General features: G+C 50.5%; 1 protein-coding gene across 1 annotated transcript in view; it reads left to right on the forward strand.

The window, feature by feature from the left end:
* The first annotated feature begins 594 nt into the window (after positions 1 to 594).
* SYNM (synemin) overlaps positions 595 to 21,455 on the forward strand; it is a 28,097-nt gene continuing 7,236 nt past the window's right edge. The window contains exons 1-3 of the mRNA XM_030317483.2: positions 595 to 1,488; positions 8,691 to 8,815; positions 18,569 to 18,639. Of these exons, the coding sequence (XP_030173343.1) occupies positions 679 to 1,488; positions 8,691 to 8,815; positions 18,569 to 18,639 (1,006 nt within the window). The 5' untranslated portion in view covers positions 595 to 678. The remainder of the gene's footprint in view (positions 1,489 to 8,690; positions 8,816 to 18,568; positions 18,640 to 21,455) is intronic.

Raw genomic sequence — 21,455 nt, forward strand, 5'->3', positions numbered from 1 at the left:
ACATCTATGTATGTGTAAGTAAATGTGCATATATTAGATTTATAGAGGTATATGCTTTAAATTTTGGTATATTTAATTTTTATTAAATTTATTTTATTATATTTAAATTTTATTAAATGTTTTACAATAATTTTTTTTTTTTTTTTTTTTTTTTACATAGAAAAATAGAAAGGCTCCGATTTCCAGTACTGGGGATGAGAAGTCTCCTATAAGCGACCAGTTCTATCTCACTTAGTGGAGACTTCTATATCCTTCCATGGACTCCAGGACCCTCGGGTGCTCTAGGTGCGCGTGTCGGGGCAGCGACAGGAACCTCTCTCCGGCATCCCTTCTCCGATCCCTGCCCGGCGAGCGAGCCACCGCCCGCTTTTAAGTGACTGTGGACGACGAGGACTCCTGGCCACCCGGTCCCTGGGCCGGGCGGCCGCGTGGCGCCGCTGTTATTCCGGCAGGGGGCGCCATCTGGCCGCAGTGGTCTCGCCGGGCCGTGCTCTGATTGGCTGGTGGCCGTGGTCCGCGCCCGCTCCCGCCCGCCCCGTCCGCTAAGTGCCCGGGCGCGCCGGCTCCGGCCCCAGTCTGCGGGCCTCCCGGGCAGCGGCGGGGCCGGAGCGGCGCGGAGGAGGGGACAAGACCAGGGCAGGAGGGAACCGGCCGGCAGAGCCCCGTACGCCCAGCAAGATGCTGTCTTGGCGGCTTCACACGGGCCCCGAGAAGGCCGAGCTGCAAGAGCTCAACGCCCGGCTCTACGACTATGTGTGCCGCGTGCGGGAGCTGGAGCGCGAAAACCTGCTCCTGGAGGAGGAGCTGCGCGGCCGGCTCGGGCAGGAGGGCCTGTGGGCCGAGGGGCAGGCCCGCTTCGCCGAGGAGGCGCGCGGCTTGCGGCAGCAGCTGGACGAGCTGAGCTGGGCCACGACTCTGGCCGAGGGCGAGCGCGACGCGCTGCGGCGCGAGCTGTGGGAGCTGCAGCGGCTGGGCGAGGAGGAGCGCGCCGCCCGCGGCCGCCTGGACGCCGAGCTGGGCGCGCAGCGGCGCGAGCTGCAGGAGGCTCTGGGCGCGCGCGCCGCCCTCGAGGCGCTGCTGGGCCGGCTGCAGGCCGAGCGCCGGGGCCTGGAAGCGGCCCACGAGCGCGACGTGCGGGAGCTGCGCGAGCGCGCCGCCCGCCTGACCATGAGCTACCGCGCCCGCGCCGCCGGCCCCGCCGCGTCCCCGCCGCGCCTGCGGGAGGTGCACGACAGCTACGCGCTGCTGGTGGCCGAGTCGTGGCGGGAGACCGTGCAGCTGTACGAGGACGAGGTGCGCGAGCTGGAAGAGGCGCTGCGGCGCGGCCAGGAGAGCCGGCGCGAGGCCGAGGAGGAGACGCGGCACTGCGCGCAGGAGGCGGAGGCGCTGCGGCGCGAGGCGCTCGAGTTGGAGCAGCTGCGCGCGCTGCTGGAGGAAGAGCTGCTGCGGCTGCGGGAGGCGTACGAGCTGCAGGCGGAGGAGCGGCAGGTCCGTGCGCCGGGACCGCCCCACCCCGGACTCTGTGGGTGGTGAGGGAAGGGGAGCGGCGGGGCTCCCCGGACCCGCTGCGTGCGCCCTGGGCGTGGCGTCGCCGACGGGTGGGGCCGGTCTGGAGGTGCCCGAACAGCCCCGGGAGCTGGGCGCGGAAGGGGGACCTCGGGGGTCCCGGCGTCTCACCAGCCGCAGGAGAGGAGGGCGGTGTGTGGGACAGCCGGCTAGTGCTAATGTGGCGGGGCCGTCCGTGCCGTCTAGATAGGTTGTCAGTTTCTTTAGCTCTTGACATGAGAGGGGGCATCCCGACAAAAGACCCAGTCAGCTCCAGGTTCTCTTTCGATTTCCTGTGCTTCGTGCACCTGATTTACACAAAAGTGAGCCAAGACACCCCTCCCTCTGACTTCCACAAGTGACCGCAGAGGTGACAGCTCATTCCTTCTCGGATAGGTCTCAGCGCCGGGAGGTTTCTTAGGCACAGTCAAGCCCCTACCGGGCGCCATTCAAAATGACAGCCCCTTAGCCGTAGGGCACCCTTGGGGGAAAACTTAAATTGTTCCTAAAACGGCTTCCGTTTTGCCAGAGTGATTTCCCTGGAGGAGGCAGCTGGTTTGGCTCTCTGGGCCACTCGCCCTGTTTGTTCTTGGGAGGGGCAGGAACCTCCATGCAGAAAGGAGCTTAAATCAGAGATGTTTTTCCCACAGCACAAGCGGGCCATCAGATCGCTGGGTAGTGTAAGGGTTGTGGAAACGTGCTGGTCCCTGTGGCAGGATGTTATTACAAGTGCAGGGTAATATAAACAGTTACTATTTCGGAGAGGCAAAGCCCAAACCTCTGACACTGATCGGGTGACACCTGTGACTGATTATTGTGTGTCCATCCAGTCCAGCACTGGGTTTGGCCCTGGTCCTGCCTCGTCTAGGCCAGAATTGAAAATACTCCCAAATCGTATTATCCTTAGTTCTCAGGACGGCAGTTGACAATAACATCCACAGAAATTCAGAAATATTTTAAGGGGATAATTTGGGGTTGAAGATTTGGGTAGAGTGATTTTTGTGCCCCCCTTTTTTTAAAGTTAAAAGTAAGTGAAACATGATGGTTGTGGCATAGAGGACCATGGTGATGTGACAGGTGTCCACAGTCAGCAAATATCTATTGGCTGCTCGCTCCTAGGTCCTCAGCACTGCGGTGGGGTTTCAGTATTCATAGAGCTGGAGCCTAGATGGGAAATCCTGTAAAGCAATACAGTACTAAATTGTTTGGAATTTATAGTATTTTTAAAAATGTTTATTTATTTTTGAGAGAGAGAGAGCTGGCTGGGGAGGGTCAGAGGGAGAGGGAGACAGAGGATCCAAAACAGGCTCCACGTTGACAGCAGAGAGTCTGAGCTGGGGCTTGAACTCACAAACCATGAGATCATGACCTGATCCTGAGCCGAAGTCGGCCGCTTAACTGACTGAGCCACCCAGACGCCCCTAAATCGCCCGGAACTTAATCTTTTAGGATGTGGGTCTGGTTGAGCCTCCGCCTCATAATTGTCAAAAGCATTCTCCTGGGGTTGTAGGTGGAGCAAAGATAGGGACTGGCAGAAGTGTGTGCTGATTTCCAGAGCTTTCTCTAGACTCCAGAGTGCTTCCCTCTCCAGTGATGACAGCCAGAGATGCTAGTTCCACAGGGCCCCATGCACTGCGTTGCGTGTAAGTTAAAAGTATCTTAGTAGGCTTTCATGGAGCTTTTAACCAAAAGGAAGTGCCAGCCAAACTTCCTGTCCACTGAGCCCCTTTTCAGGGAATCTCTGCTCCCACCTCAAGGGCCCGGGCTGCATTGGCACTTTTAGAAACTGCTTCTTTGAGATGTATCGTGTGGGCCAAATCCTCACCATTTACTGTAGTCGTAGCTCACTTGGCCCATTCTGGACATTGAAGCTCTGGTTACAGGGTTCTTTTTTAGCCCAGGACCCTTTTCCCCGTAAATAAATCTTAGTGCAGCCTCAGATAGGAGCAGATAAAAACAGAGCTCTTCTGACTGTGCAGAAGTGGGGACTTGGGATGCACAGTTGGAATCACTGTCCCGCTCTTCCATGCAGAGACCGGGGCCCAGCGAGGATGTGCCTTCCCTGGGGTCACACCTGGGGGGGGCTAGGACCCCACCCTCAATCTGTCCGGGTGATACCTCTCTCGTTGGAGTTTACTTCTTTGCCCTAAAAGTAGAGAGCAAGGAATGTCAATGGGGCTTGGATTGTTTTCACTTCCAATGTGTGTAGATTTCATTCCTTCCCTATCCCTATACCGAATCTTTCCCCTGTTAGCTTAAAGCAGCCAGATTTCAAACTGCATTTCCAAAGATTCAACACCAACCATTAGAGTATTTTTTTTTTTAAAGTGTAAAGATACCAGGCATTTGTTAAAGAGTAAGTATCAGTGATTTAAGCCCAAGCCCTTGATATCTTCAGATTCTATAGATGCTCTGGGGACCCTGAAAATGCAATTAAAACCCGATTTAGCTAATATAGTGTAGTACATGTTTCATCACTAAGAGTTAGCCTTTATCAAGCGCTTCTTTTGTGTCAGGTACCACAGGGATCGGGCTTTTCCCACAAATTCACTCTTAGTCCTCACCCCGATCTTATGAGGTGGATACTAAAATCAGCCCCATTTTACAGATGATGAACTGAGGCACAGATGATGAATTAGGTTCACCTAGTTTGTAAGTGGCTAAGCCAGGGTTCTATTCAGGTGCCAGCATCTGAGCAACTAACCACTAAGCTGCTTCTTTGTTCCCATCCAAGATAAACATTTAACCGGTATTCTCTAACTCAGGGCTAGCCCAGTGGTGCCCAGTTAATCTGAAACTCCTAAAATCCTTTCTGACCCTTCCAGCTGGCTGTTGTTAGGATACTCTTCCTGTCAAATATGTTTCATTTGGCTTTTGTGTTCCCTGTGGTTTAATGGGGCCCCTCCCCTACCCCTCCTGGAGGCAGGAGCTCCTGCTCAGCGCCCAGAGAGTCTTCCTGGCTCTGGGCCTCCTGTGCAGCCCAGGAGAACGAGATGCTAGCCAGGACTCTCTTTCTGGGAAAAGTGGTTTTTCCCCTAAGGCCTACATATTAGGCCTTCTCTCTGTTAGGCCTCTCCGTCAGAGTTGCCAGAGAGAAGTTTGCTGAACTAGACATCCAAGTCCCCAGCATTTTGTACTCACTTAAAGCCTGAGTAATACACCCTGTCTCCCAGTTTGCAGGAAGGAGCTTTGGACAAAAACTTAAGACATTTGTGGTTTATGCCAGCCTTACCCTATAAAGACTGAGATTTTTTGCTTGCAAAACTGAGCTCTTCACCTTTGGGGCTAACTATAAAAGGCTTCCAAGTCCCCAGAACGTGACTGAATGAGACCTTTCTTTTGATTAGAATAGGAATGGGTTAGCCACCCTGCCTGGGCCTGAATTCTGGCTCTACCACTAACTGTGTCTCCGTTTCCCCGTTTGTAAAAAAGGGATCATAAAATCCAATTCACTCATTCATCCGAGGGCTATTGAGCACATAATGTGCCAAGCAAGCTTGGTTCTTAAGTACCAGGGATATAGCAGTGAACAAAACAGAGAAAGTCCCTTGACTTCACAGGTCTTGAGGTGGAAGCTGCTCAGTGTTCAGGAGGCGGGCCTGGCTGGGGCAGAGGAAGCAAGGGGAGCGTGGCCTGTGTAGGACTTGGGCTTTTGCCCTGAGCTGCATGAGGAGCCACTGGATGGCTCTGAGCAGAGGGGAGTGGTGGTCTGACTGTGTCTGAGTGGAACTGCTCTGGCTGCTGTGTAGAACGTAGACCGTGTGGGGCAAGAGTGGGAGCAGAGCAGACTTTTTAGGAGACTGCAGTAATAATCAAGGCCGGAGGCACTGGATGCTTGGACCAGAGGCAGGGGTGGGGTGCTGAGAGGGAGCTGCCCTCCAGAGTTGAAGCAGACAGGGTTTGCGGATGGATTGGATGGCAGTGGTAGAGAGGGCCAGAAATCCCAGTTGATGCCAGTGCTCGTGGCCTGAATAACCGAAAAAAGGGAGCCCTCTTTGCTAGAGGGGGTTGGGGCAGGTGATCTGGGTGGGAGATCAGAGTTCACTCTGGATGCCTCTTAGATACCCACCTGGTATTGCAGCATAAAATTATGCGCCTGGAGTTGAGGGTATTGTCTGGACTAGAGCTATAAACACTTAGGATTCAATTAACGCTTGTTATTATGAATACATGCAGGTTTGGGGTCTAAAACAGGTTATCGTGGTATTTAAATCCCTCCAGCTCTAACACTCAAGATCCTGAGTGACTGTGACATTTGCAAGCTCTTCCTATTTTGTTTGTGTGACTTGCTCAGCAAAGAGCGGCTTTGCTATGGGTAAGAGAACGATTTCTCTGGACACTGTCAGCAGCACGCTTTCCCTGATGCAGAGCTACATTTCATCATCTGTTGTGATGCCATCCAAAAGTTCCCTAAATAGTAACTAAAAAAGGTGACCTCTCTCCCCAGCTTTTATAACATTAGGCGGATATGCTTTCGCTTGGTTACTTAGGATCAGCGTGCTGTATCTCATACTCCACTGCCTCTGGCCTGGCCTGGCCCACGGTTTGAAAACCTCTGGCAAGGTAGAAACCAGGTCTGAAGCTTTCTTCAAGCAGTAGGATCGGTTACAATTTCTGTGGAGACTGTTAGGAGCCAATAATAAGTCTTAACGTTCCTGCTTCCAAAAGTCAAGTAATTTTCCTTTGACAGTTTAGGAAGGGTTGAATCACATGGAAATACGGTGGGAACTATATTTTTTAACTTACACCCAGTTTGATTTTCTTCCTCGTATTTTGTGGGGGTGCAGAACCATTCTAGAGTGCCCTCTGGGGAGAGAGAGAATCTTTGGGCATACCTCTTTGGCCTGGCTGGGGGGGTCCTGACCTCCTCAGGACGTTTGTGGTTGGAGAATCGAGCGCACGTGATATTTTTTTTCTAAGCGAGTTCACAATAATTGAAGTTCTCTATAAAGAATGCATTACTACAGATTCTCAAGTTTTGAGATTTAGGTTGAATTTCATGTAGTAGGAAGGAGTAATGGCTGTATGTTTATAGCATGTTTTAACTCTAACTTATACCTGGGATTATACTCCCTCTAACAGGGGAGAACAGAGGATTTTAACACCAAGACTTAACTATAGATGGAGGAATATCCTGGCTAAATTCTGGCAACCTTGTCACTTAAATCCAGACTGGCCAATGGTCTGCTTAGGTGAAGGTCTTTATCTACTTACATGCCAGTTTTCCAGGAGATTGACAGAGATCTACTCTGGGATACTTGCTAGTTCTTAAATTTACTTCTTTGCTTTAAAAGCTAAATAGTTTCAGTTTTTTGTTTTTAAGCACCCTTTATATACCAGGAGAATCTAACAATCATTCGCTGAGCTAGAACTCTTTGGGAGGCAGAATTATTTTCCTGAAGATTGTGCATTGTTTAAAATGGTAGCTCCAGCGTGAGATCTTAGTTCATTCTTTGGTTTTATTTACATATTAATTGTGGACCTTTAGCATATCACCAGGTGCCTTTGCTGGAGGGATTACATGGGGAATGGAAATAGATCCCCTCTCCTTCTGGCGTTACAGTTTTTGAATTTCACAAAGATAAATATCTAAAAATGTAGCCAGTTTAGTGAACTGTATTCAGAAATAATGCTGTTTTCCATTACAAACCGGAAGTTAAAGTATATGGACTCATTCCAGTGTTTTAATATGTGCTCAGTTAATTATTCCTCAGAACAACTATAAAATATTATGCAAAAACTATAATTCAGAGTAATGCAAAGCTATAAAATGGCACTGATGGAGCCATTGTATTTATTAACTAAAAGGTATTGTCGATTTAAAATAGCACAACTTGGGGTGCCCGGTGCAGGGGGGAGCTCAGTTGGTTAAGCATCTGACGTCAGCTCAGGTCGTGATCTCACGGTTTGTGAGTTCAAGCCCTGCATTGGGCTCTGTGCTGACAGCTCAGAGCCTGGAGCCTGCTTCGGATTCTGTGTCTCCCTCTTTCTCTCTGCCCCTCTCTTCTTGTGCTCTGTCTCTCAAAAATAAATAAACATTAAAAAAAAACAACAACAACTAAAACCACATCTTGAGGAGGTACTATTATCTTGATCATTTCCAGTCCAACTCACCAGTTGTGTACTGTGTGATGTAGAGGGAGTGGGCATTTTTCTAGAGGAGGGGGATGCCCAACGTGGCAGACCAAGCCCGTCAGTGTCTCCCAGCCAGGGGGAGAGAAGGATAGATGTAATTACCAGGTGTGAGTGGAACCAGCATAGGGGCTGTGAGGATGATGTGAGCATGTGCAGAGAGAGTGCTTACGACTCTGTGCTACAAGTACAGTCAGAAGATTTATATCCCGTTCTGAATTGACATTTATGCCTAGAAGATATTTCTGTCTCATCAATGTAGCTTTCTCCCCAGATGATTGTAAAGTAGCTTTTCTAGGTGAAACACAGAGCTCTGTCAGTGTACCTGCTTATCATTGGGGAAATCATGAGTACGGAGAAAATTCTGTTTCACATCTGAGTGACTTCTGTTTTTGATGTTGTAAACCCTCTGCTCTCTGGTCTGGGCTTACTTTCAATAGCATCTTTGTAGACTGGTTTGATATGCTGAGTTTCCTAAGCAGAGATTCTTTAAGAGACTCCTAAGCATTCATTATTATTAGAAAGTAGGAGCAGAGGAGCCAGTGTCCTATCAAAATCGTCCATGTGCAATACAAAACAACTTTCATGTGGGGGTGCCTGGGTGGCTCAGTCGGTGAGGCATCTAACTTCAGCTCAGGTCATGATCTCACACCTCGTGAGTTCAAGTCCTGCATCAGGCTCTGTGCTGACAGCTCAGAACCTGGAGCCTCTTCAGATTCTGTGTCTCCCCCTCTCTCTGCCCTTCCCCTGCTCACTCGCGCGTACTATCCCTCTCTCTCTCAAAAATAAACATTAAAAAAAATTTAAAAAAACTTTAATGTGGAAGAAATACTGTATTTAAAAGTCAAAATATAAAAATGCCCTGACAATGACTGCATCTTTAAGAAGCCTAGAGGTGGTTGTGTATGTGTGTGTGTGTGTGTGTGTGTGTGTCTGTCTTGAACTGTTGGTACCTTCAGTTTGACCAAGCAAAGCTCTAGTCCTGTGATCTAAAAGCCCTTTGTTCTCTTTAGAGAGTGATTACCTGCCTGGAGGATGAGAAGGCGGCCCTCACCTTGGCCATGGCGGACCGGTTGCGGGACTATCAGGAGCTTGTGCAGGTGAAGACTGGCCTCAGCCGGGAGGTGGCAACATATCGGTAAGGATGCTGTGCAAAGAGGTTGCCTTGGCGAAGCTAGAGATCCCCCGTAGCCTCCAGAGTCCCTGAGGCTCCATGATAATCAGAGGACGAATCCTGGTGTGGCCAGCCCTGGAGTCCAGGGCTAGAGAGGAGGAAGAGCGGGGCCTCACTTAGATCACCAAGCCAATTCCCCCCCCCCCCCCCCCCCCACCCAGTGATGGGAATGGTGGAATTCATACCCTTGCCTGGCGTCTGCGTGTCCTGGGCCCCAGGGAAGAGTTTTACATGTGTCAGCTCCTTAAATCCTAGGAATTAGCTCCTGCGTTTACAGAGGGACAAACTTCACTCAGGGAAGTTATGGAGCTAGAATGTGGGGGGTCAGGACTCACACCCAGAAACTCCCAAGTCCACGTGCCTGTTGCACTGTTCAAATCTCAGGGCTCTGATTCTACTCCCCACAGCTTTGGCCTTGAGGAACTGCATTTCTGCCAGCAGATGAGCATGCTACTTTAGGCACTTGGCTTTGTTTATGGAGATGTTGACTTGAATCGGGGGTGAGCAACCCAGATTAAAAGGTCTCAAAGCCCTCAAAGGGGCTGGATGCTGGGTGGGCAGAGAACATAGCCTGGGGCCCCTGGAACCGCCCGTGGGCCAGCAGAGCAATGCTTCCCTTGGCGTTCCTTTCCCCTCCAGCTCCCCATGGTAAGCAGTCTTTGGTTGGGGTGGTGCCCCATATTTCCTGCAGCTTTCATGCTCAATGAGGACTGGTACAGAGGGGCCCAGATCTCAGACACTTACAGTGGAAGCACTTTAGGAGACCCTGGATCCCCGCTTGTGAGGATGATAATAGCAACCAACATTATCGAGCAATCCCTTTGTGGCTGTTCACTGTTCCACAGTCTCCCTCTCTGGGTGGTTAGATATTCTTCACCCCTTTCCCAGGTGCAGGAGAGAGGGGCCTGGTAGCCACCCCCACCCCCCCCGCCCACCGCTTCACTTCCAGGATATGTCGGAGCATACATAAATTGATTGCGGGTGTGAACGAGCTCTGGAAAATCTGCCTTGGCAAGTGAGTAGAAGACATGGTCATAAGTGCCATCTTCTGACAACATCACTGCTAACAGATTGGGGGAGTTCAACCTGGAGAGGAAAAGGAGGGGACCAGGGTCCACTCCCTTGATTAGAGACAGAGCCAGGGCAGAGGCAGGCCTAGTTCAGCACTCCCTGTGGGCTGCCTGCACAGTCTTCTGATCATGATTTTCCTCTCAGAATATCCAAATGGCCTGGGTAGCTTTGATATACATTAGTAGCCTAATGCAGCCTCGGGCCAGCCTCACTGTCTACTGTCTGGAAGGACTCACCTCAGCCACCCTCTCATTGAGGCCCTCGGTACCATCAGTGAAGAGGGAGCAGGCAGTGGGGCAGCCCCTGGCCTGGGCCCAAGGCAGCCACTAGGGGGTGAGGTCCGCCTAGGGCCCAGCAGCTGAATGGGAGGGTGGGCAAGCCAGTGGGGGCTTTGCTGCGCCCCTCCCTCTGAAAGCCGTGCTGTGGCTGAGCGCTGCAGAGGCCTTGGTAGTCTGGATGCGGACAGAGGGTGGAGGAGGCGACTGCCAGCCTGTCCCTTCTCAAACTCCATCTCCCACATTGTCCTTGGAGACCCCCTGGGATGAACGATTGCAAAATTAAATTGGTAGGGAGTTCCAACAAATGCTGCGTGAGAGAATCTGGGTTTACTAATAAGGAAAACTTCAAAACGGGCTTTATTCAGGGGGAAGGAAGCATTAATCAGGATTTTCTTCACTTACAAGTGACAGAAGGCCTTCTCAGACTGGCTCAAGCCAAGAGCAGTGTTTATTACTTGCTTAACTGAAGAAGTGCCTGGTTTCAGGCACAGTAGGTCCGAGTGCCCTGGTCAGGTTTGATGGTGACTGTCCCTGCCACTTGCTCTGGTCTCTTCCTTCTTGGCTCTGCCCACGCTGCGGCAGGATGGGCCCCAGGCAGTGCCAGGCTTTGACCTGGAGGTCAGAGGAAGGGGCTCTTTCACATCCATCCCACCAGAACTCCTGGGCCCAGCTCTCTGGCTCTCTTGGGCCACGTGTTTGTCCCTGGTCAGGGGGACAAAGTGCTCCGGGGCTTGGAACAAGGGGTCACCCTCCCTTGAGTCCCACGGATTGAGATAGCGGGGAGGTGCCCTGAACTTGCACTGACCTGGAGCAGGTGTGGGTTGTCCCAGCAGTGTGACGGTCGGCAGGGGCCCAGTGTACTGCTTCTGTCTGTTGCTGGCATTTCTCTAACCCAATTAAGGGTTGACTTGGCTACCCCCTAGGAATTTAGGTGGCAACAGGACATCCGAAAAGCAGGTGATTGATTTCACCGTGTGTCTCTTTGAAGTCCAAGTTTGCACGGGGAAAATGATGAGCCTGGGCCTGGCCTTGCCTGGTTGCAGATACACCACTGGTGAGAACTGCTTGCAGGCCTCCCTGCTTCCCAGGGCTCAGGATTTAGTCTGGGAGGTGCCCACAGATCTAAAAGACATACAGGCAGTTGAATATAATCCCTTTCTTTGTATGAGCCAAAATTCTAGCATTATTATAGCTGCTGGGTGTCCTGCAGAAAAACCCTTGTCATATGTGACTCTTGTAGGATTTTACCTCGCTGCCCAAATTCTAGGCCAGGTATCAGACTTCACATTTGCGTTAGTGCCCTTTTGTTCTTCTGACCCTTTCACAAGTGCCCGTTTGATCTTTGTAAGTCTTGACCCACTGTCTTTGAGGAAGTTGACCCTCCTTCCACACCCTGCCCCACTGAGTGCAGCAGAGACTGTCAGCCTCTTGGGGACCAGGGCCTAAGGCCCCCTGCAGTGTGACTTCTTACCAGCCCTGTCTGGAGGGGCCGAGGGTGGCTGACAGTGTGGCTGGCATTGCTTTCCTCTCCTGACCGAGATCATCTACATTTGCCCCAGGTGTTCCGTGCAGTGCCCAGAGTTGATAGCCACCATTCTGACTAAGCATCTCATATGGAAGAGAAGGGGTTGTGGCTCCTTAAAGTCAGCAGCACATCCCAGTACAGCTGGAATTTGTCAGCTGCGCGGAGGCCGGCTCTCAAGTGTCACCAACACTTCTGAACCCAGATATCTGGCCCTTCACTGTGAAAAAGAAATACTAATAACAAAATTGTGTAATTTATAATTAAATGTAGACTTAGAGTTTATAAATAAAGATACAGATTTAATAAGATAATAAAATTAGAACAAAGCAAACCCCGGAGTCTAAGGCTGGAGGATTTCAGCAAGCCTAGTGGGCCAGTTGGTGGCCAGGGAAGGTAGTGGTGTCTCACCTGGTGGGTGAGTGTGAGAATGAGCCCTCTCCTCCTGTGGGACTGGCCGATGCTAAGACCAGGGCAAGCACCGGAGAAGGCGGGCTGGCACGGGGACCCGTGCTCACTCTCCTCTACCTGTCACCGGTGAAGTTGTCTGGGGCTGGAGGTGCTTGTCTGCCAGATCCGTGATTGTGAGTGTGTTTGTTACACTGGCAGCTGAGCGGCTGGAGGGGAGATGCTCAAACGGGACAGGGTGTGGTTCTCAGCTCCATCTGTACTTGGGGGTCATCTGGAGAACCTGACGAAGCTTTGGCCCCTGGGCCCAGTCCTAGATATTCCAGTTAACCTGGCCCAGGATGGGCCCAGGTCTGGTGGTTTTACAGCTCCGAGGAGAACCGTCAGGTGCAGCTGGGGTAGAGAAGCATGGGTGCAGACCAACAGGGTTGGCATCATCTCAAGCCTGTGGGAAATGCAGAATCTCCGGCCCATTCCAGACCTCCTGGTCCAAGTCGGCCTCATGACGAGATCCCAGGTGATTCGTGTGCACATCACTGCTTGCAGAGCGGCCTGGGGACATCCTGAAAGCATTAAGCCTGTCTCACAGTAGCCTAGAGATGAGGCAAATGAAGGGCAGGCGTACTGGTTGCCGGGTGCTATGGGGGCATCGTGGATGAGGCACGCAGCCACGGGCTTCCAGGAAGATCGCGTGGGAAGGGCTTCCGGGCAGAAGGGCCAGCCTGGGCGAGGATCTGAGGACGGAGCTAGCGTGGCATCTGTGGCAGTGCCGGGAATTTGGGCAGCTTGGTTTTGGGGGCCTGGCATGGAGGGCTGTGTGTGTGATGGATGGGCAAGAGCCACCCCTGTGAGGCCATGTTTTGTGAGTGGGGTCTGCCTTCCGGCTGCTCCAGAGACGCTGGCAGGCAGGGCCACAGACATATGGCCAGTTGCTTGGTGCTGAGGGTCACGTGCGGTGGATGAGGCTGCGTGGATGTAGGTCGCCTCCTGCACTGTGTAGGAAACAAGAAACGCCCTACAAGCCACACAACTGCGAGGCATCTGGAGATCAGAAGGGAGTTCTGAGAATCAGGGAGGGCTTCAGGAGGGAGGTGAGACTGATCGGATCTTGAAGGATGGTGGAGATTCGATCAGACAGGTAAGGAGAGAGGGGAGGCAGGAAGTGGGGGGTGGCATGTGGGGAGGGACCAATCCCCTTAGGTGAAAAGCCAAACAAGGTGATAAAAGAGCACACATGCCAAGAAAACACTGTAGACCGTTCACTGCCAGCTAACAGGGTCAGATAAAGATGGTTCAGAGGAGGGACAGAGAGCTGCCAGCCGAGGTTGGCAGGAGAGATTTTCAAGAGATGTGAGATTTGAGTTGGCCTTGGAGGGCTGGGAAAGTCGGCAGTAGGAAGGGGGCTGACAGGAAGGACTCCGGAAGGAGCTCCAGGTGGAGGAGTCTGATCAGAAAACAGGTGGAGGAAGGAGAATGCAAGGTGAGTGAGCAGAGGCCTGGGAAGAGGGCAGATGGAGGGGCCTCGACTGGAGGCCACTGAGGTGGAATCTGCACAAGCAGGGGGCAGGGAGGTGGCCGCTGGCAGCTAAAGGGCAGGACGACTGCGTGCCGAGGTTGCGGGGGGGTGGGGGGATGGGTGGTGATGTGGGTGCAGGGAGGCCTCAGGAGGTCTCCGGTCACTGGCGATTCAGGTAGAGAGGACCTGACATGGGTGGCCGAGGGAGCCTCTGCGTAGGCTGACCAAGGCGCCGGAGCCTGGCTGGGGGGAGCCCAGGAGCGTGGGAGAAGGGTGCCGCTCTTCATTACGTGCTCTTGCAGACGAGACCTTGGCAGCGAGCCTTCTCTGTGAAGCAGCTGCTTGTTCAGGCTCCGTGAAAACCAGGGGCCAGTGATGCTGTCCAGAGCCCACGGCACCCCAGCCCCCCCCCACCCCGCACTGCTGACACGAAGACCTGGTCCCAAAACTTCAGATTGAGAGCTTGCATAAACGCAGCTAGAAAATAGTCTCCTTGCCCTGCCCTCCCCGCCCCACACACAAAAAGAGAACAGAACCCAGTCATCAGGAATAAGCGATTAGAAAATAGAATGAAAAAAAAAAAAAACACTTAGGGGTGAAACAAAAAAAAAATGCAAAAACACCCAGGAATAAACGGAGTCCAGAAACCACAAAACTGCAGGCTATGAAAATCGTGTGCACAAGAGTCCTGTCCTGGCTTTCTAATCTGTGGGGTCAGGTGATGCTTTCTCCCTCAAAATATAAAATGATGCTTTGTGTTTTAGGTTTTGGGGGTGAAATATATAACAGTTGTTCTAAATGTCGCTTGGAGAAATGGAAAGCAGGGCCAGACGATTTTTCAAAAGAAAAATACTGAAGGGAGTCTTGCTTTACGTATGAACATGTAATGCAAAGATTTGCTGCCTGCGATATGTCAGGCAAAGTCCTTTTTAAAAGGTTAGGTTGGAAACAACGTCAAAGTCAAAACATGTTCTTTGTATGTCTGCGCAGCGGGGACGTGCGAGCTTCCTGTTTCCTCTTTGTAATGGCAGCAGAGACAGCGTGTTTCAAATGGGGGAAATAAATACTCATTTTCTGGGTTTGGACCGCTAATAAAGCAATACAGATAATTCCTTCCATTGGCAAGTTCATCGTCGTAATGATATTTTTGGTTGCTGTATTATTTTTTTAGGATTACCTATCCCTTTGCGTGCTCCAGTTCAAAGGAAAAACAGTCCTTTGGAATTTCTCAAGCTCTTGGAGGAATACATTTAGTTTTTCTAAATTAAATCCTACTCTTTTGAAAACTTATAACCACGTGTCATAAAACTCAACCACGTGGCTGAGACTTAGCCAGTTATTAGGTGAGATCTTTGAAGTTCATGATGTCTTGTAGTTTCGGGGAGAGGAGACAGAAAGGATGGACCCTATGTTTGGTTGCTAGCCTTCCCCATGTCACTGAAGAAACGGGTTACCCTTCATTAACCAGGATCGTAGGTTACCCAGAAACTCTTCCCCTCTTGGACTGCTTCAGTTAACTGAAAATTAGCTCTCTTCTAAGGTCAGTAGAAGATGATGACGATTGTGAACATTTACTGAGCACCTGTTCTGTGACCGCCGTTGTTGTGAGAATTTTCCAGTTTACCGGCACCACACACTGGTGAATGCTGCCTGTTTCTGAAATGGGGAAAGTGAGTCACAGAGGGTTTGAGTAGCTTGCCCAAGGTCACAGAATGAGGAAGTGGCAGGCCCAGGATTTGAATCCACACAGCCCGACTCTGGAAGTTTCTCCATCAACCACTCCCTATGCTTCCTTCCTTTCTCTGTTTTATTAGTAATCTTGGCCCCTCTGTCGACCATTTGATTTTTTTTTCTAGTCTCTAGAACAGATGGATGGACCTTTGATACGTGATTTAGCACTGAGCACAGAGGGAATGACCAGAAGCAGCATGGCCCTAGTGTGACCTTCCACAAAACACCTGTAGTGTGGGGCAGAGCCTTGCCAGTGTGGATGGTCATATTGTCCTCTGTCTCCGCCTCCCTCTCCTGCACCCAGCCCTGAGTCCAGTCAGGGTGGCAGTCAGCCCCCTACCCTCTCTGGATCTTAGAGGCCAGGGAGGCAGTTCTGAGGCTCCTTCCCCGGCTCTGTCCCCTTTGCCTCCCCTCACCGCCCCGCCCCTGCACTTAGCCAGGAAGCACTTTGTGAACCATCCCAGTAGGCTCCACTGGCATCACTTCTGGAAACATCTTCCAGCTGTCCCTCTTCCCTCACTCTTGTCCGCACTTATTGCGGACAGAGGCGTGCCTTGTGCCCCCAGTGAGGAATCATAGCGGACGTGCCCTGTAATTGCATTAGGATAATCTATCCCGGCCAGAGAGCCCCCACTGTGGGCCTGGCTCTGATGACCAGTGGGGTCTATTAGGGCCTGGAGCCTGGCCAGAGGCCACATTATAGCTCACTTATGCACTATGGATTTGTCTCGGACTCCTTAATGAGGCCAGGGACTTGGTTTTCCTGCACATGTTTGCTTATTTTCCTGCTCTAACAGGCTGCCAGCCTGCGGGGCTGTATAAAATGTTCACTAATAGCTCGTGATTCAGGGGGTTGGCATTTCTCACAGTCACCACGGCTTGGCGGCCGTTTTCCTCCAATGCTCTCGAAATAACCAGAGAACGCTCTACCCTTTTCTTAAAGTTGTAGGAGTCTGTTCCCTAAAAATGTTCTTTTTAGAGCTTTTGAGGAAATTTCTGGCGTCTCCTCGGCAGAGTTTGTTTGTGCCTCTGTCCTTTGAGTCCTGTGAGCTGCGTTGGCCCAGGGCAGGACTCTGTGTGTGTCAGGAGAGGTGTCTGTTAATTAAGGTGTGAATTAAATGACAGTCCCTCAACTGTGCCTGTAAGACTGCGCTGGACACTCGGGCGGAGAAGGTGACACATCGCTTTGCCTTCCGGGAGCCAGCCATTGAGAGGACGACCGAGTTCTTCCCTGGAAGAAGCTTCATTGTGGGAGAGCCCTGGAGGGGCGTTTTGATGGAAGTCACCAAAAGATGTTGAATATGCTTTCATTGATACGTTCTGGAGGGTCTGTCTGCAGGATTTGTTCTTTTGAAAATGTGTGTGAAATCCTGATGTGTTAGCCGTGGCAGGAAGGTCTAAGCAGCTTGCAGGGATGATGGGCGCCTGGGCTCCATCGACCCTCCCCACTGGTGAGCTGTGTGCCTTTGGACAAGACACTCTGCCTGCACTCCAGTGCTCTTACCTCTGAGCCGGATGCTTATTGTTGGCCCTGTGTGGAGCGGGATCGGGGGTGCTAGGAGGGCTTCATGAGGGTCAGAGCCACGCTGGGTGCCCAGACTTAGCCAGGGCCGGTGACCAGCATGTGACCACACAGACCCCCTCAGGTGACTGGTGCCCGCTCCTCGGTAACTATAGCCTCCCCCTCAGGGTCCTGAACTCAGTCAGAGTTTGGTGACGGTTGGATTTCCTGAGAGAGGAACAAAAGCATTCTCTCTGAGGGATGGGGGAAGCTATTTCTATCCCCCAGGGGATTTTCTTTATCCCGAACACCCCCAGCCCCCTGCCCTGCCTTGTCACTGAGTTCTCTGCTGACCCGGACTCCTCCTGGAACCTAAAACGCTTGGTCATGAGGATGTGGGATTAACGGGTTGGTGTCCCGTTTCCTGGCTTCTGCCCCGAGTGGACGGACTGGGGCTCTGGACTGGGCCCCTCATCTTCCTGAGTGAGTACCTCAGTCCCTGCTTCGGTGGCAGACCCCCTCCCCTGCCGCATACACCTTGAGTGGGATCCCGTTCGCCCTTGTCTTTGCTTTTTTCCTCTGAAGGGGGGGGGGCTCTTCCTTGGCCATCCCCCACCTGCCCACGGGGTTCTCGCACTTATGGGGATCACCACATTTGAATCGGTGGAAATAGAACTTGGCGCTGGTTTGCCTGAACCACTGAGTCCCTGCTCGGATCTGGCATCTCTCCTCCATTTTTGTGCCCAGCTCCCAGTGGTAATATCAGTATTTCCAAGTGGGCCCAGCTTCTGGTTGCCCTTTGCCATATACAGTGTGTTTCTTGGAACTGGCGTTAGTGACTTCACACATTGCTCTAGCAACCAAGACAACTGTTGTGGCCGCAGCGGCCAGCGTCCTCGGGGTCTCTCTGAGTGACGGACGTCCCGGTGCTGACCTGTCCCAGCACGCCGGGTGTTTCGGGCCCAGAGCCGGATACCCCATTCTCCCCCAGGGCTCTGAGTTGTGTGCGTGAATGACAGCTTACTGAAGACACTGCAGTTTTAGACTTCTGGATGTGGCCAAAGGAATCACCCGATCAAGTGCCTTTTGCTGTTTCATTAAAGGAGAGACCAGGATGCTTCTCTGGATGACACGGTGGAGAGGTGGTCTGCAGCCTGTCCTTTTCCTCTTCTACCTGCCCGCTTTCCATCTCTTGTTTTCCCTTTTCGCCCAGTGTAAAAACCATAAATACATTCTGGCTGCCTTATTTACAAACCAGTGTCAGTCCTTGCTCTGCTCTTAGTCGACCCCCAACGTGTGACTCCAGAAAGACCCCTGTGGGAGTTATGATTATTCTGGGGCCCTTTAGCTCTGGGGAGATCTGCCGTGCATGGGCCTGTCCCCGCTTCCCAGACAAGCCAGACCCCTGATCCCCATTCCTAGGCCCACATCTCTCTTCTCCTCCTTTTCCTTGTCCTGGGCTTGGAAGGGCTTTCTAGAATGTCTGTAGCCCTCACCCCACATTATGTTCATTGCTCTATCCAGCCAGGCCCACTGAGGTGGGCTTCGATCCCTGTGGTGCAGTATCTTCAGACACAAGTCCTGTGACACTGGGACACTGTGGTCATGGACCAGATACTACATACTATGGCTTACAGCAGCACTTCTCACTCTTTTATTTCCTGATGAATTTTTTTTTTAATTTTTACAGAGCCCTACTAGAAGGAGAAAGTAATCCAGAGATACTGATCTTGACTGAGCGCATCGAAAACGTGCCACAAGGTAAATATAAGAAAAGCTAAATATTTAATTGTAGGGTGTTTTCTATATGAACAGGTTGATTCCATGGTTAAATAGTAAGGCATCATTTGTCAGGAAGAATTTGGGATTAGGTATGATTTTTTTTTTTTCAGATAAGTGTCATTCATGCCTCTCAAGTACCAGCCAGATTTTATTTGATAGGCTGTGGTTTAAATAGCAATGTAAGTGTGAATGCATGGGACAGTGTTTAGTAAGTTCATTTATTCATCTAGCCAATACTTTGGGGGCGTTTCCTACCCAGTGTGGTGAGTGGGGAGGAGGGGGGTGCCGATGGAGAGGCAGGAAGGGTGAAGGGTGAGGAGACAGTGGACGTGGACTTGTTTGTCATACCCTTCAGAAGGAACACCCTTTACGGACCAAAGACTTACAGGTTGTTTTTTTTCCCCCCACCACTTCTGGATATATATCTTTTTTTATTTTTTATTTATTTTTTTCCCTTTTATTTTTTGATTTTTTTTTCAATATGAAATTTATCGTCAAATTGGTTTCCATACAACACCCAGTGCTCATCCCAACAGGTGCCCTCCTCAAAACGCATCACCACCCCTCCCCCTCCCCCCATCAACCCTCAGTTTGTTCTCAGTATTTAAGAGTCTCTTATGGTTTGCTTCCTTCCGTCTCTGTAACTTTTTTTCCCCCCTTCCCCTCCCCCCGGTCTTCTGTTAAGTTTCTTAGGATCCACATATGAGTGAAAACATATGGTATCTGTCTTTCTCTGCCTGTCTTATTTCACTTAGCATAACACTTTCTAGTTCCATCCACGTTGCTACAAAAGGCCATATTTCATTCTTTCTCATTGCCACGTAGTACTCCATTGTGTATATAAACCACAATTTCTTTATCCATTCATCAGTTGATGGACATTTAGGCTCTTTCCATAATTTGGCTATTATTGAGAGTGCTGCTATAAACATTGGGGTACAAGTGCCCCTATGCATCAGCACTCCTGTATCCCTTGGATAAATTCCTAGCAGTGCTATTGCTGGGTCATAGGGTAGATCTTACAGTTTTAACACAAGTATCAGGAGGTATTACTTTGTATGGCAAGTAGTCTGCTCTCTGGAACTCGCTGGCCCATGGGGGCAGAGGTGGGAACGGTTATGCCGTTTGTATTACTGACCTGCATTGGCCCGGGCAGCTCAGATTGACATGGGTAGCAGGTGTCACTGGGTGCCCTAAGGTCTGTCTTGATTGAGGCCAAAAGCTACAGAATAAAGGTCATATTTCCTGTAGCTACGGAACCAATGAACAGGTTAGTGTTCACTAGAAAGACCCTAAGAAACCTGCAGGATAACTTTAAAAAGGAAAAAAAAAGCTTAAAAGCCGTATAGAATCTTAAAGGGCTTTCTGGCTAAGCAAGGCAGATTAAATTACTTACAGTATGTTTAGTATATACCTTATTCAGCAGAGTTTCGGTCTGCATGAGTATTACCATATTCAACATCATGGCAAATTGGGAATGCATATATTTGGTACATCTGTCAGGAGAATATTTAGTTAACTGCCAGTCTGGATAGATGGCATATTAAAAAAAAAACAAACAAACAATAGTTTCCATCTTTATTTTTCAAAAACAGCAGGCAATTCACAGATTTGAAAAGTCACTGATTCAGAACAATAATTTTGGTTTCAGGTGTCTGTGACTGGTAGGAATTGGGTCTTAGACAATATCCAGTAAGTTTACTTACTGATTTTGAGAGTAAGGTTGAAAAAAAGGAAAGATGTTATTCACCAGATTTCAAGGTTTACTTCAGTCACTTAGATTTTTTACGTGAGGCTATTTAAGTCTGAAAGTCCATCACATCACTTAGAAGGGAGAGAGGAGAAAAGGGCTGGGGCCACACTTTGAGGAGAACCACCAGTTGAGGTCCAGGGCTTGCTAATCTTTGACTAGCTGAGTTCTTGGAGCCTAGGGAGAACTCAGCAGGAGGGTTACTGGGGCCTCTGTTAACTTGTTTCATTCACTGATTGTTTCATCTGGCTTGTTAAAGGGTACAGAGACAGTATTTGTAAACTAAATCTATTTTAGCAGTTATGGATTAGGCTAAAAGAAAGTAGCATTAGAATAAAGAGGACCAATTGTGAACTCTTTTAATAGGCTTTGAGTTTCCAGATAGTTGTGTGTCCTGTGTGATATACATGCAGTTAACTGTTCACTGAATAAATGTACGGATGTGTTCTTAGATAGTGAATTTATCAATACTTATGAATACACTTATGTTTCTTTTGTAATATTGTATAGAATAATTCTGGCCACTTGCCCACACTCGGTTGACAGCCTAAAACCAGTCTGTCATCTTCCATATTTCTTGGTGAACCTTAATTAAAGACCAGATGGTTCTTGCAGTTTCCCAGGGATTCATCTTCTGGGGCTTCTCTGTTTAAGATCAGTATATTGACCTGAAAGGAGGAATCTTGGAGAAAATGTCCTGGCCTGGTCTTTCTCTTGTACCCTGAGCTCTGTCCTAAAGAGGCCCCTGGCTTTGGCTGATGTGACAGGGAGATCAAGGGTGGAGAGTGGGCTTTGCTAGGCTCAGCCGGATGGGGTGTGGTGGGCACAAGGGGGCGCTCTCAGGGTGGACGGTGCTCTTGACCACATTCTAACCCACCAGCTGCTATGCCTGAGAGCAGGTACCCACCCGGAGTTTGGACATCCCCGAGGGTAAGCACCCTCTGTGGACCATCTGGAGCAAAGCAAGAAGCCCAGGATCAGGACATTAAAACAGACCGTAGTGTTGGTGACTGGTCAGCTTCCTGCTCTGGCTCCCTTTCAAATG

This window comes from Lynx canadensis, chromosome B3 (assembly GCF_007474595.2).
Source record: "Lynx canadensis isolate LIC74 chromosome B3, mLynCan4.pri.v2, whole genome shotgun sequence".
Taxonomy (NCBI): Eukaryota; Metazoa; Chordata; class Mammalia; order Carnivora; family Felidae; genus Lynx; species Lynx canadensis.